Source organism: Dasypus novemcinctus, chromosome 13 (genome assembly GCF_030445035.2).
Source record: "Dasypus novemcinctus isolate mDasNov1 chromosome 13, mDasNov1.1.hap2, whole genome shotgun sequence".
In the NCBI taxonomy this organism is placed as follows: Eukaryota; Metazoa; Chordata; class Mammalia; order Cingulata; family Dasypodidae; genus Dasypus; species Dasypus novemcinctus.
Genome location: NC_080685.1, coordinates 6,642,111 through 6,658,658, shown reverse-complemented (window position 1 = coordinate 6,658,658; position 16,548 = coordinate 6,642,111). Strand labels below are relative to the sequence as shown.

Genomic DNA, 16,548 nt, shown 5'->3' with positions numbered 1-16,548 from the left:
CTATCTATTATTGATTTCCAATTCTTTTCCATTATGATCTGAGAAGGAGATGTGTATAATTTCAATCATTTTATATTTTTTGAGACCTGCCTTGTGACCTAACATGTGGTCTATCCTGGAGAAAGATCCCTGAGCACTTGAGAAGCAAGTATAAGAAGCTGAATTTGGGTGTAAAATTCTATATCTGTCTGTTAGGTCTAACTCGTTTATCATATTATTCAACTTCTCTGTTTAATTGTTGATCTTCTGTCTAGTTCTATCTAATGGTGTGATTGGTGTGTTAAAGTCTCCAACAACTATTGTAGAGATGTCTATTTTTCCCTTCAGTCTTGCCAGAGTTTGCCTCATGTTTTTTTTTTTTCCTCCCCTCATGTATTTTGGGGTACCCTGGTTAGGTACATAGATACTTATGACTGTTATTTCTTCCTGGTGGCTTGTTCCTCTTATTACTATATAATGGACTTCTGTATCTCTTATAACTTTTTTGCATTTAAAGTCTGTTTTTTCTGCTCTTTTTTGGTTACTATTTGTATGGTGTATCTTTTTCCAACTTTTCACTTTCAGCCAATCTGTATCATTGGCAGACCAAATTTGTGGGTCAAAAGCTGAATCAGCCTTAGGCTGTGTCCCTCTTTCTCCCTTTTCCTGGGGAGGTAGGTCCCTGGGGCCCCCTTTGTCTATAGCTGCTGGCCCCAAGGCCTGAGAATTCAGAAGTGTCTACAGAGTCGGGGAGCTGCAGCTGCAGCTTTTAACTCACAGTTTTGCCATCCCAATGCTTTTCCTTTGCCCCTTTTTCTTCTGGATGGTGTCCAGTCTTCCTCTGGTGTCCTAAATCCTATATTTTTTCCAGGCTTTTTTTGGGAGAGTAGAGAGGCCCATGTCTTTTTGCCATCTTCCTGAAAGTCCCAGTGTCTTCTTAATATCCATTATCTCATAGCCATATTTTCCTGCCACTGCCTGAATTGATTTAGGAGATTTACATGACATTGATTAGCTGTCTTACATCCTGAGGTTCATCAAGATTTTTGGTTTGTTCCTTTGCCTGGGCCATCTTTTCCTGTTTCTTAGTATGGCTTGTAAATTTTTGCTGATGTACAAGCATCTGATAATGTTGGTGAATTTACTCTGACAATCAATTTCTTTCTTTTGCTCAATGGTTTGTTTCAAGTCTCTTTGATATTTGGTTTAAAACTTATTCTAAGTTTTAAAAATTGCCCAGTTTAAGTTAATAAAATAGGGCCAGGTGGGGCACAGATCCACTCCCAGGGGCTTGGGGCATGAGAGACTCCAAGAAGCAGTTTTTCTTCCCGTAGTTTCCCAACTGGTGAGCAGATGGCACTTGTTGATGTTTCCATGGAGATGATTCTTTCAACCTGCTCTTGCTGGCTATTCTGGTCTGGCCGGAGCCAAGACTCAAAGCAGGCTCTTTCACTGAGGAGAGCCCCTTCTTGTCCTCCGCCAACCCCCACCCCCCCTTTCCAGGGAGGAAGAAATCTGTTCCCTCTCAGATGGCTGCAGTGGGCCACAGGCTTTATCCAGGCTGTTCACCTTAGGGTGGGGGATGGGTTCCATTCCCAGGTGCAGGGGCTAGTTTTTCATTTTGGCTTCTTCATCTCTCTGTCCCTTTCCCTTCTGGACAATGTGCAGCACCCTTCCGGTCTGAGAATCCGCAAAGCAGCTCCCTTGGGCAGCTTTTAATCCTCCCTGCATTGTTTTTGGTAAGAGTTGAGCCCTGCTCTCTCCTCTGATGCATCTTCCCAGAAGTTCTTCCCCTGCTAGACCATTACTTGTTTGACTTTAGGGATTGTGATTTATTCACTTTCTTATGTTCATTGATCAATCAAATTATTTGATACCTTCAGCCTGCTTTAAACTTGGATTTATTTTAACCTGCAGCTCTCCCCTGGCTCATACCAACCCTTTAGTGTACCCAAATGTGCATGTTTTTGTTTTGCTTATGAATTTCCTCATGCTCCAAAACTGAAATTTATTTTTTGGGAAAACTTACATCAAATAAGGCCTCTTTATATTTGCTACTATCTTACAAGTTCGGATTTTCAAAATCAGCTCCCATGAGGTTGGAACTCAATGGAGACACTGTTCCTTTAATGTAGTGGAGAAAGCTTGAACTTTGGTGTTCTGACTTGAGGGCTAAGAATTGAAGGCATCTCGGCACACTGCCTGCACTTTCTGAGCATCCATTTCCAAATGGGAGTAATGATAGTAATATACCTTTCATACAGGTTTACCTGGAGATTCTGATAAGACAATGGCTTCTTCCCTGGCTGGGTTGGGTGCCACTCTTATGTGCTTCCTTTTATTCATTCTGCAAATATGACCAAGTGCCTGCCATGTGCCAGGACCTAGTCCAGGTGTGGGACACACATCAGTGGTCAAAGCCCAGAACTTACATTCTAGCCCACGTTCCACTGCACTGCATTCGTCTATGTGTTTACCAACTCCACTAGCTTTCAAGGGTCTTGATGGTATATCTCCCACTCTTGGGCCATGCCATGCCATGCTTACACATATTATATGTTCAATAAATATTTGTGGAATTAACCTGAACATGCTTCATAAATTAATGTGTTAGAGGTTTGTCTGATCCCCAACCTGTACCCCCAGCTGGAGTTGTTTCTTTCTAGTTATTTCCATACATATATGAATGTATGTCTATTTGTGCCTACCTGCCTAATCTTTCCCATGTTCTCATTACCTAACACACTGTTTGAAGGCAGTAGATACCTTATGTGTTTACTGAGAAAAGCATGATTATTTGCATCAGTCCCCTGTCCCCAGGGGTTTGGTGGTACTTGGCAGTGAACTAAAAATGAGGAGATATCCTTTAATCTGAGTCTTGAAAGACTAGGAAAATGGGAGACATTCTTTAAGAAACTATTAAACTTCAACAAATAAATATGCTGTAGGTGTGAAACAGCATAGTATTGACGCAGAAATTCTATATATGTTGTTGGAACCAGTAGTCTGGTTTTCTTTCTGGGAGAGAAAACCTGAAAGGTTGGCGAGGGCTAAATGGAAAAGTGTGTGATTTCAGAGTCCCATGACTTACACCACAGTGCCTGGGTGTACCACTGGCTGAAAAATGTTTGACCAAGGTATAAATGAATGAACAATAACAAAAGAATGATCTATTGATTTGACAGAGTAAGTTTAACTAATTCCAACTGTTTAATTAGAGAGAAGGCTATTAAGTTTCCCTCATAGCACTCCTGAACTAATTTTCTGAGCCTTGCACTCTGTACTCTTTTATTCTGCAGTAAAGCAAAAGGTGAGGGAAAATACTGGTCCTTTCCTATGTTTTAGCTCTGTGAAGATCGTTTACCAATTAAGAGCTCTTAAAGCACCTTGCTTCTAGGTTAATCTATGCTTCTCTCTAAGGTCAATATGCACCTAAGATAAGCATGTGACTTCTTTTGTATGTTAATTAAATATGCTTGCCTTTGTAATGACCTTAGCAGGCTTCTGATTTATTTCATAATTGTTTCTTTACTTTTTAAAAGTCCATACTCCATTCCCAGAATATATATGTTAAAATGTAATTAAACATGAAATGACAACCCACAGAATGGAAGAAAATAATTGTAATTCATATATCTGACAAGGGACTTATAGCCAGAATGTATAAAGAATTCTTAAAATTCAATAATAAAAAGAGAAATAACGCAATTGAAAAATGGGCAAAGGATTTCATAGACATTTCTCCAAAGAAGATATACAAAGGCCGAAAAGCACATTAAAAAGTACTCAAACTATTAGTCATTAGGGAATTGCAAATCAAAACCACAATGAGATATCACGTAACAATCATTAGGATGGCTATTATTGAAAAAAACCACCAACAACAGAAAATAATAAGTATTGGCAAGAATGTAAAGAAAATGCAATCCTTATAAGGTGCTAGTGTGACAGTAAAATGGTGTAGGCAATGTGGAAAACAGTTTGGCAGCCCCTCAAAATGTTCTGAGTGAAGTAACCATATTACCCAGCAACTCCCCTCCTAGGTATATACCCAAAAGAACTGAAAACAAGTGTTCAAACAAAACCTTGCACATGGATGCTCAAGGCAACAATATTCACAAGAGCCCAAAGGTGGAAACAACCCAAAGGTCTACAAATTGATGAATAGGTAAACTAAATGTGGTCTAGCCATGCACTGGAATATTATTCAGCCATAAAGGGGGATGAAATTCTGATACATGTAACAGCATGCATGAACCTCAATAAACATTATGCTGAGTGAAGAAGCTAGTCATAAAAGAACACATAGGATTCCATTTATATGAGATTTCCAGAAAAAAACCAAAGCTATAGAGACAGAAAGCAGATTATTGGTGCCAGGGTCTGAGGGAAGGAAGAATGGGGAGTGACTGCTAGTGGGACTTCTTCTTGTGGGTACAAAAATTTTCTAAATTTAGATAGTGGAGATGGTTGCAAAACTCTATGACAATAGTAAAACCCACTGAGCTGTACTTTAAAAGGATTAATTACAAGGTAGGTCTATTATTCCTCAATAAAGTCATTGAAAATGTAATTAACAGTATCCACGAGAAATTTTACAGAGGAATATGACATTTTTCTATAGCAACATCAAGTTCTATTCAATGTCTGCCCTCACACACTAAATATAGCTCAATATACATAATTGATGGGTAAATGAACTGAACAATAAACAATAAGAAATGAAATTGTCTAGAAGTCAGATAAATAAAAATAGATCTTGAACGTCCTGGGAAGATGGTGGAGTAGGGAGATCCAGGTCTCAGCCCATCTGCCAAAACAACTATTAAACAGGCAGGAACTGTCTGAAACAACTATGTTGAAACTCCAGAAGAACACTGTACAGCAACCATGGAAAAGCAAAAGGAAGAGACAGATAACTATGGTAAAAGACAGTAAGTTGTTTTTCCTGTGTGGCAGCTACCAGTACCTACCACTCACTCTCACAGCAGGCCACCTTGGGGTCCATTCCCTGGCTAGCTCACTGATAACAAAAAGGACATAAAAACCCTCTGCCCCAAGAATAGGGGTGAACACTGATCACATCTTTAGATTAGTGAATTAGGATCCCTAATTTCAACCCTGCCCTGGACAGGGGTGGAAGCAGTGGACATTTAAAGACACAGGGCTTCCTCAAGGCCACAGCAGAAAGTCAGCTGAAGGGCTGCATTTTCTGGGTAGGCCAAGAAAGCTCAGCTTTGGGGACCCATTGGAGAAGTTTTCGGTGCCCTTCTAGATCTCTTCTCCAGGGCACTCTAGAACTGGTCTGTGTCCCCTTCATGGGTCTCTGGCCCTGTTTTGGCCAGAAAAGACTGGCTTGGGAAATTCCTCTCCTTTGTGTCCTCCTCCAAGAATTTGCCCATCAGGAGAAAAACAGCTTGAAACAACAAAAGGAGTATAAAAATCTATAGAGACAGACAGTCCGGGACAAAGGCCTGCTGACTTCAAACACTGAAGAAAAGGAGGTCTGTATTCTGGGAAAGAGAGGGAACAACCAAACTCCCATAAACAGGTGAACTCCAAACAATTAATTAGACAGAGGCCCAGAAATACAGGGAAATCCCTATACACTGCATTTGCCTTGGGCAGACCTTCCTGATAGGAGGGCTGGAGCTCAAGAAAATCTGCCTTCAATAGCATGCACATATACTTTTCCTAAACCTTTCTGTTCCCCACCATTTTTTGGGTACTTATTACCACCTAAGTGGAATAAAGCTAGAAATGAAAAACAAAGGGGAAAATGGAAAATTCACAAATATGTGGAACTTAAACAACATACTCTTAAACAACAAATGGTTAAAGAGGAAATCAGAAACAAATTAGGAAATATCTAGAAAATCAATTAAGGTAATACACTAAATATCTCTAAGTGAATGAAAATGAAAATACAACATACCAAAACTTATGAGAGGCAGTGAAGGAAGTACTGAGAGGCAAATTTATAGCTCTAATCCTTATATTTTAAAAAAGGAAGATTTCAAATCAGAGACCTAAATTCAGAACTGAAAGAGCTAGAAAAAGAAGAGCAAACTATACCCAAAGTGAGCAGAAGGAAGGAAATAACAAATATTAGAACTGATAAATGAAACAGAAAACAAAAAAGTGGAGAGAATAACAAAACCAAAAGTTAGTTCATTGAAAAAATCAATAAAATTGACAAATATTTAACTAGATAGACAAAGACTAAAAGAGAGAGGATACAATAACAAAAATCAGAAATGAAAAGGGGTATTACTACTGACGCCACTGAAATAAAAAGGACTGTAAGTAGATACTATGAACAACTGTACATCAACAAATTAGCTATCTTACACAAAATGGACCAATTCTTCAAACTGCACAAACTACCTACATTAACTCAAGAAGAAATAGAAAATCTCAACAAACCAATTACTAGTAAAGAGATTGAATCAGTCAACAAAAACTTCCCAAATAAGAAAAGACCAGGATAAGATGTCTTCAGAGGCATTTCTACCAAACATTCTCAAACTCTTACAAAAAACTTAAGAGAAGGGAACACTCCCTATTTCATTCTACAAGGCCAACATCACTCTTATACCAAACTGGATAAAGATACCACAAGAAAGAAAACTACAGGCCAATATCTCTTATGATTATAGATACAAAAATCCTCAACAAAATTCTAGGAAATGAAATCCAACTGCATATTAAAAGAATTATATATCATAGTCAAGTGGGATTTATTCCTGGTATGCAAGGTTGGTTCAACATAAGAAAATCAATTATGGTAAGACACCATGTTAACAGAACGAAAGGGAAAAAAACATATGAAAATCTCAATGCAGAAAAGGCATTTGACAAAATAAAGCACAATTTCTTGATAAAAACACTTAGAACACTAGGAATAGAAGTAAACTTTCTCAACGTGATAAGGGGCATATAAAAGCCCACAGCTAACATCCTACTTAATGGTGAAAGACCTAAAGCTTTCCCTCTAAGATCAGGAACAATACAAGGGTGCTCACTGTCACCACTGTTATTTAGTACTGTACTGGAAGTTCTACTCAGAGCAATTAGGGAAGAAAAAGAAATAAAGGCCTCCAAATTAGAAAGGAAAAAGTAAAACTTCCCCATTTTGCAGATAATATAATCCTATATACAGAAAATCCTGAAAAATCCACAACAAAACTACCAGAGCTAATAAATGAATTCAGCAAAATGATGGGGTAAGAGATCAACACCTAAAAGTCAGTAGTGTTTCTATACACAAGCATTGAACAATCAGAAGAAAAAACCAGGAAAAAAATTATGTTCACAAAAGCAACTAAAAGAAGATTAAATCTAACCAAGGATATAAAACATTGCTAAAAGAAATTAGACTTAAGAAAATGGAAGAATATTCTGTGTTCATGGATCAGAAGACTAAATATCATTAAGATGTCATTACTACCCAAAACAATTTTCAGATTCAATGCAATCCCAATCAAAATTCTTACAATCTTAGCAGAGATGGAAAAGCCAATCATCAAATTTATATGGAAGGGTAAAGGGCCCTGAATAGTTAAAGCCATTTTCAAAAAGACAGTGAAGTGGGAGGACTCATACTTTCCGATCTTAAAACTTACTAAAAGCCACAGAAATTAAAACAGCATGACATTGGCACAAGGACAGACATCTACACTTTTGGAGTAGATTTGAAAACTGAGAAATCAGCCCTCACATTTATGGCCAACCGATTTTTGTTTTAATTTGAGGAGTTGTAAGTTTACAAAACAATCAGGCATACGATACGGGATTCCTATACATTACCCCACCACCAACACCATATGTTGTTGTGAAACAGTTGTTACCATTGATGAAAAAACGTCATAATATTATTGCTATTTATAGTTCGTTGCTTATATTTGGTATATTTCCCCCACAACCCATCCTATGTATTAGTGTTGTATATTTGTTATAATTCATGAGAGACCGTTCTCATATTTGTACTGTTAACAACAGCCCATCATTCACCATGGGGCTTGCTCTGTTATGTGGCTCCCTGCCTTGTACAATCCATCCAAAGTGGCTCTCAGTTTCATCACAGAGTTGTGCTATCATCTGCTCAGTTCACTTCAGAACATTTTCATTGCTCCACCAACTGATTTTGACAAGGGGGCAAAGACCACTTAGTTGGGAAAGAAGAATCTCTTCAACAAATGGTGCTGGGAAAACTGGATGTTCATCTGAAGGAAAAAAAACAAGGAGGACCCCCGTCTCACACCATATACAAAAATCAACTTGAAATGGATGCAAAGCCTTGATTTAAGTGCTAGAACTATAAAACCCCTCAAAGGAAACGTAGGAAGCATCTTCAGGGCCTTATGTTAATAATATGTCCTATACAGCGTTTTACTTGTTACTGTAGTACTGACCACCATGAACACAAAAATGGTTTCTAGCTCTATATGATGAAAATCCTTCGTTTATTTTCTGCCATTGACAGTTACGTGGATTTGTTATTTAAGACAGAAACAATGTCAACTTCTTCTTTTCTCTCTATTGCTACACTTCTAAATCTTCAAAGCATGCTTTCATTTGAACAGGCAAAAAAAAAAAAAAAAGAAAAAGGACTACAGTTCAGCCCCCAGTGGAATGCTCTGTAGTGCCATAAATGCTGTTGGCATCTAAGCATCGATATAAATCACCAGCAATGTGAAATTGGGAGCACTGTTTAGAGAAGTTCCTGTATCAGGATCGATTCAGAAGTTGGTTCAAATCAAGATTCCAAGGTCTGCCCCAGACCCAGTGAGTCAGATGCTAAGTGGGAGAGGGGAGGGCAAAGGAACTGGAGCTCTGCCCCTTAAACGGGCTCCAGGCAAGTTTTGATGAACTTGAAAGTTTGAGGACCAGGGTTGCAGGCACAGCCAAGTCACACCGCCCACTCCCAGTGGAACAGCGGGTGTGACTGGGGTGTGTGGAGCCAGAGCCCCCAGGGCTGTGCTGGCAGCCTTGCCCCCTCAGGTGGGACTCTCCCCTTCCAGTGCCAAGTAAGTGGAGCGGCTCTGCTTGCATCTGCTTTACACACTGGACTTGCCCCAGCTATGTGTAATCAAAGGCTTCTGCTCAAAACGAGGCTGAATCACTGATGGTCGTGCACTGAAAACAGACCTGGGTGCTGGTCAGCTCGCCGCACCTGCCATGCGAGAAACTGTGCTAGGACGTGGACCTGGAAACCTTCATTCATGAAATGGTCACAATCCTGCGCCGACCTTACAGGACAGCTGTGGGTATCAAATCAGGTAACAGGAAGTACCCGAGGCTTGGGATGATTATTAAAGTTTGTTGTTGTTGGTATCATGAGGGACTGTGCATGACTGGTGACCAAGAGTGGACCCTTTGCAATTCCTTAAGGAATGGGATGACACCGGTCTGTGCAATTTGTTTTTTTCCCCATACACAATCACACTCAAACATTCCAACTTAATGAAAGGTTTTTGGAAGAGGAGAGGGAGGAGAGGAAGCACGAGGCGGAGAAAGAGGGTGGCAACTCACCGACACAAATGCTTGAGATTTGGTTTCGTTCAGCTGAAGCTGCAGTTTCTTCTGGTTGTCGTAGACTCCGTAGAGCCTCTTGGACCAGGTCTGAGGTACTCTGCTCTTGAATTTTAACGAACTATATAAAGCAAATATCCTTTGTAAATCTAGGACCAGGCAGCTGCAGTTGTAAAAGATGACTCCCAGTTCTTTCATCTGTGAAATTAAAATGGAAAGCATCAGTACCGTGTGTGTCTGATACTGTTGTTTTCAGAGGAAAAAAGATGACTAAGAATGCGACACTAGTGACATCTTTTCTTGCATTTATTGTGATGCAGAAATATGTTGATATAGTTGTCTTATGGGATGTAGAAGTGATGCATTATAGACATGCTTACATGTTTTAAGTAGAAGAACTTTTGCTTGCCCTTTGCATTTGGGCTACCATAAGTAATTGTGCCATATTTATCTACATTTTTCAAATGAGCGCTTCAAATTTGCTCATGAATTTTTTGTATGACTCTTTAATCATGTCGCCGTAAAAAGGTTCACTTGAATTGTAGCATATCAGAAGGGTGAGAGCATGGGTTCTGGAGTCAGACTGCCCGGAATGAGGTCCCAGCTCCCCAGTTTGGACAGGATACTTTCTATGCCTCCGTTTCTTCTTCCATGAAATGGCGATAATAGTATTTATTTCATAGAGTTGCTATGAGGTCTCAAAGGGTCAAAACACGTAAGGGGCTTAGAACGATTCTATCCCATGGCCATCACTAAAAACGTGCTAGCAATTATTATTATTATTAATATGGCACAAGCCTCAAGTGTCAAAGATGAACAGAATCCTGAAATGAAAGAGACGGCAGAGGTGGTTTTATTCACATCCTCAATGCGCAGATGAGGACAACAAGGCTCTCCCTGGGAGGTAAAAACACCTGCCCCAAGTGAGGTGCCTAGAAAGGGCCAGATGAGGACTGATTCCTGGCTTTCTCACCCTGGATCAAATACACCCAGGGGCATAGTTACATTGGCTCCATTTAAGTCCAGTATTACCTTGTAAAGATTAAATATGATTCCTAATTAGTCTTCAAATGATACAAAGTGAAATTATGGCCACAGGAAGAAACACCAGAAGTATACAAGCTTTACACGATCTGAACGTCTCATCTAGGACTTGTTATGGAAAGCTTGCCCTCAAGGGACTTGGAGTTCCCTGGTATTAAACTCCCTTCCTATCCCCTCCTTCTACCACTCAAGATCCTTTATCCAGGATTGTAGGAGAGATCCCCTACTGTGCGGGCACCTGCCTCTCCTTGCCCCTAGACTCCCCAGCGTCGCGGCCCGTGGAGACCTTCCTGTGTTCATCCACACACGACTGTCGTCATTTCATCGTCTCTGTTGTAACCCAGTATAGATGGACACAGTTTATTTCACCTACAGATGGACAGATGTGTTGCCTCCATTTTTTCTCTAAAAAAAATAAAGCAATGCACATCCTTTTGCTTACATCTTTGTTTAGGTGTGCAAGCATTTTAGTGAAGATACCTAGAGTTAGATAAACATTAAGATCATTTAGTTATTGAGGAAGCGAAGAAAGATAGACTGGGGAGGGCATGTCAGGTATGTGCAAAGGCACTGAGGCTGGGGTACAATAGGTGCTGTGTGGCTGATCTGAGCAAGAAAGGGGAGAATGTCTTTTACTGAACCTGTGGTTGGCTCTGGGGCTGGTGGGTATATGTCCAGGAGACTTGAATCTTTGGGCTGTCCATGTGCCAGCTGGGCCCTGAGCCTAAGCGGAGTTTCAACACCTACTCTCCAGTTCATTGGACTCACCCAGGACAACGAGGAGGTGAGGATGAACGACCACCACACCAAGGAACCGAGAGAGTCTACAACTGCAAGCAGGAGAATCCCATCCTTCAGCCACATGAGATTGAAGCCCCCTCACAATTAGTAGAGATGGAGTGGGCATCACCATCCCAGAGTCCTCAGGATTGGGGAATAAAATATGGGCTAGAGTGGACTTACTGGTATTCTACTATAGACTTATTGAGATTCTAGCAATGGGAGACATTATATCATTGATGTGGAGAGTGTGGTCACTGGAATTGGTGAAGGGAGGGAGACGGAAAAAGAGGTGTAATATGGGGGCATTTTTGGGAAGTGGAAATGATCCTGCAGGGATAGACACAGGCCATTATACATGCTGCCATAACCTACAGAATGGAGTGGGTGAGAGTGTAAACTACAATGTAAACTCTAATCCATGCTGTGTAGCAGTGCTCCAAGATGTGTTCAATTGCAATGAAAGAAGTTGCTGATGTGGGAAAAGTGGGGGGTGTAGGGAGTGGGGCAAGCAGAAATCCCTGATACTTTTGTGTGTGACCTATATGTATCGTTTAAAAATAAATTAAAAATATATTTAAAAAAATGCAGAATGTGTATGTGTATGGATATTGTTGTTGTTGTTTTTCTGGGTGGGGAGGGTATGCTAATGGCATTAGAGTGGACTTACTGGTCTTTTGCTGGGGAACTATTGTGATTAGTAAGGGAAGAAATTGTAGTAGTGATGTGGAGAGGGTGGCCACGGTGGCTGCTGATGGTTGGGTGAGGGAAGAAGAGATATGCTGTGGGGGCATTTCCAGGATTTGGAGTTGTCCTGGGTGGTGCTGCAGGGATGGATGCTGGACATTGTGTGTCCTGTCGTGGCCCACTGCATGGACTGGGGGAAAGTGTGGACTACAATGTGAACCACTGTCCTTGTGGTGCAGTGGTGCTCCAGGATGTATTCACCAGGTGCAGTGCATGTGCCACGATGATGGAAGAGGTTGTTGATGTGGGAGGGGGGTGGGATGAGTGGGGTGGGGGGTATATGGGGACCTCATATTTTTTGAATGTAACATTTAAAAGAAAATAAAACAAAAACAAAAACAAAACAAAAAACCCAAAGTGATTAGTGTGTTCAGATCACTGCTGGGGTAAGCAGTTTGGAGTTGATACTGAAGGTGATTGGAGGGCGGGCAACAAGGGGAGTGGCTCGACCAGACTGTGGAAAGGTCCTCTGGCTGTGGGTGGGGAAGCGGTGAAGGCCACGATGGGGTGAGGGTGGCGGGGCAGGGCCTGCAGGTTCTGGGCAAGGGCAGGGACCGTTCCCCTCTCCACAGTCTTACATGGTCTCTGCCCTGAGAGCGCCCCAGAACTCCCTGGGGTAACTGCTAATCCTGCAAAGGCCATTCCAGGTGGAGGACAGGGCCCACCAGGCCGTCCGCAGAGCCCCTGCTGACCGCTCAGGAGGAATGAACTGTCCCCAAGTGTGGACGCGCTCTCAGTGGTCCGCATTCCGATGCTGTGGGCCAACTGAAAACAGGGTCTCTTGGAGGCTCTGTGACTGGAATCCTTTAAAGCAGAGGGGAAGTCGAGGGGGCAGCCAGGAGCTGGTGGTCCACAGAACCCAGAGGAGAAAGGAGAAGACGCCGCCACGTGCACCTCCATGTGATGGAAAAGGCAAGGGCCAAGGGTCGCCGGCAGCCAGCCCAGAACGCCCAGTCTTCAGGGAGAAAGCAACGCCTTCCTGACGCCTCCATTCTGGGCTTCTCCTAGCCTCTAAACCATGCACCAATAAATTGCTGTTGTTAAGCCAACCCATTATCTGGTATTGGTTTTAGCAGCTAAGAATCTAAACACGGGGATTCAGTTATATCAAGCTCTGCATCGGGCCTTTATGCTCTGGTGTCTTTCCCCGGAGTAAATCACTGCTACCCATTATCTCCACCACGGAAGCCCTGAGCCTTTCAGTATTTCTCCACTTACAGAGGGGCTTAGTCTGTAAGACGAGGCTCCCTGTCTGGGGGTGGGAGTGGAGATGTTGAGTCTTCTTTCTCGAAGGTAAGTAGCCATTCCACTGCACGGGAAGCTCCTGGAATGCTTCCACTTCTGTGAGACCCAGAGCAAGGTCAGCACTCACCCGGTGTGGTGGTTCTTCAGGCTTTGCCTGAAAGGAGCTCGGAGGCCAAGGATGTGGGCTGACGCCTCCCTGCAGATACACCAGCCAGTTCCAGGGCCTCGGGAGAGTCATTCCACCTCCCTGGTCTTCCACTCCTCTCTTGACCAAGGAGGAGGTTTGGCTCATAAAGTCTACAAAGGCAAATGTGTCCTCCCTCTGCTGTTTTAGGAGAGGACACGGCCACATGGAAAACACTGGAACTTGCCTCGAAACCAGGCTGCACTGTGAGAGGTGCGTGCCATGCTCACCACCCACTACCTTCTGCCTGACCTTTCCCTCCAGTTTCTGAAGATAGAGCAGAAAATAATCCTCTCTGAAGATACTGATAACAACCAGAAACAAACACATGCCTCCAATGCAACCTGCTCTCAGATTCTGGGTCTAGTTCAGCTGTGGGGTAAGGGATTGAAGCTTCTGCCCCCAAAACCGGGTAGGCCCATCTCGTTGAAAAAGCCCACTTTATTCTTGGTAGTGTGATGGGCTACTGAAAGGTGGAATGGGCACCAGAACCAGGCGATCCTCTCAACATATTTCCCCTGGAAGGCGATTTCATGAATGAGATCTTCCAAGCAAATGACACTGAAACTCCCCAGGGGCTCCTCAATTACTGTGTTGTCTACTGTGTTGATACTGCAGGAGTGTCTTTGTCTGGCCTTGACGTGGCTACATTTCAGGATGAGTTTCCCGACAGACTTCAGATGTGGAAATCTCCAGGTATGAAGGTTCCACTCTTGGCAGCATTTTTAGGGGGTCACTTTTACAAATACAGCTCTTAAAATTCTTCCCTAGGCAAAGTATTTCAGTGGTTCTCCACACCTGTGAATCTACCTCTTTGGTCCTTCAGGTGCATATTACAAAGGTCAAATATTCATCTGGCAATCCCAAATCATCTCATGGGTTTTATTTTAATTTTTATCTATTTTTTTTTTTTTTTACCAGGCACCAGGGATTGAACCCAGAACCTCGTACATGGGAAACAGGCGCTCAACCACTGAGCTACACCCACTTCCCTACCTCATGGGTTTGAAAGTCAGAATGGACATAGGTTTGCATTTTGGCTCTGCTTCTTGCTTACTGAATGGCTTACGTCTTAAACATTTCCATTTACAGTTCCAAGAGGATAAGAGCCAACTCTGAGGATTTCCCCAGAGTTAGAATTTAATACTAATGATAACAATAATACTTGAGCTTTGCTTGGTGTGTCTCACCTCCTTCAACCCTGATAGCAGGTCAGGTCAGCATAAAGCTTATCCTCATTTGACAGAGCAGGAAACAGGGTAGGAGAGCCATATGCTCAAAGAAAACGGCATAGCTGAGATTTGAACTGTGGCCCATCTATGTCTAACTCCAAAGCCTGTCTGCCTAATCATCATGTTATAGCACGCTTAGCACATGCCAAGCACACAATCCACGGCGTCTGCTGCTATCCATTCTATGAGGCCTTTTCTGACCAGCCCATTGCCTGCTTTGTCCACCACTGTACTTGGTTCATATCTCTGAAGTGCCACCTTTTAGGTTATATCCAAGTATTCATTTGTCTATTTCTTCTTAGTGATTTTACAGTCTCTGAAAGAAGCTTTCCTTCTTAATGAAAAATTCATTCTTATTAAATAAATTCATGTATTTAAAAAATTGAAAGAATGCAAAAGAGTAGTGTGTGGGAACACCCTCTGACAGGCTGGCACACACATGGGGCACTGCGCGTTTCCTCTTCAGGTCCGTGAGCTGTGGCTGAAATGTATGAATGATTCCTTTGTGGTGGGTCAATACAAACATGAGGGAAACGGACTTTGGCCCAGTGGTTAGGGCGTCCGTCTACCACATGGGAGGCCTGCGGTTCAAGCCCCGGGCCTCCTTGACCCATGTGGAGCTGGCCCATGCGCAGTGCTGATGCGTGCAAGGAGTGCCGTGCCACGCAGGGGTGTTCCCCACGTAGGGGAGCCCCACGTGCAAGGAGTGCACCCATAAGGAGAGCCGCCCAGCGCGAAGGAGGGAGCAGCCTGCCGAGGAATGGCGCCGCCCACACTTCCCGTGCCGCTGACGACAACAGAAGCGGACAAAGAAACAAGATGCAGCAAAAAGACACAGAAAACAGACAACCGGGGGAGGGGAGGGGAATTAAATAAATAAAAATAAATCTTTAAAAAAAAAAAAAATACAAACATGAGTTTATCACAGCGTCCTACGTCATGTATACATGCCACCGATGAGCCAAACACCAGGCCAGCTCGGAGGCTAGGGCAGGGAACGAGTCCCATCTGGTTCCTCAGGGGCTGAGAGCACAGAGTGTGGCAGGGAGAACATAAAGACGCCTCAAGTTATAAACATGGTATGTCTTATGATAGAGGTACATGATTTGACATAGATACAATTCCTATGTTAGAGATGAGTGCTAGGCTCATAGCCACCGATCTTGTCCAAAGTACCCTTTTCTATTACTAAGTCTTAGCACCCAGGTTTTGGACTCAGCTCGTCTGCACCCTGCTCATCCCTTGGGGAGTTTCCCCACACTTTCTACACACCAAAGGGATGTTGCATCGCTTGCAGACACCAGGGCTGAGCTCGCTCACTAACGACCCTAGTACTTGATATAACGAGGTTTCACTTGTCCTACTCACCTCAGGACACTTCCATCAAACTGGGAGGTTGGAGCAGGAAAGACCTAGAGGTGTTTTTTTTTTTTAAGACTTATTTTATTTATTTCTCCCCCTCCCCCATTCCCCCTGTTGCCTGCTCTCTGTGTCCATTCACTGTGTGTTCTTCTGTGTCTGCTTGTATTCTCATTAGGTGGCACCGGGAACTGATCCTCAGCTCCCTGTTCTGTTATATCTTCTTATTTTCTCTCTTCTGTGTCTCTTGTGTCATCCTGCTGTGCCAGCTCTCCGTGTCGGCCAGCACTCCTGTGCAGGGCCACATTCCCACATGGGCTGGCACTTTGCGTGGGCCAGCTTGCCATGTATGCCACCTTGCTCTCACCCGGAGGCCCTAGGCAGCGAACCCTGGACTTCCTATATGGTAGATGGGAGTCCAGTTGGTTGAGCCATATCTGTTTC

General features: G+C 42.9%; 1 protein-coding gene across 4 annotated transcripts in view; it reads right to left on the bottom strand.

Moving 5' to 3' along the window:
- Positions 1–16,548, bottom strand: part of PLD5 (phospholipase D family member 5) — a 403,658-nt gene that overhangs the window by 41,314 nt on the left and 345,796 nt on the right. For all 4 annotated transcript variants that reach the window (XM_071207354.1, XM_058309472.1, XM_004463321.3 and 1 more), the window contains exon 6: positions 9,514–9,711. In XM_071207354.1, coding sequence (XP_071063455.1) covers positions 9,514–9,711 — 198 coding nt within the window. The remainder of the gene's footprint in view (positions 1–9,513; positions 9,712–16,548) is intronic.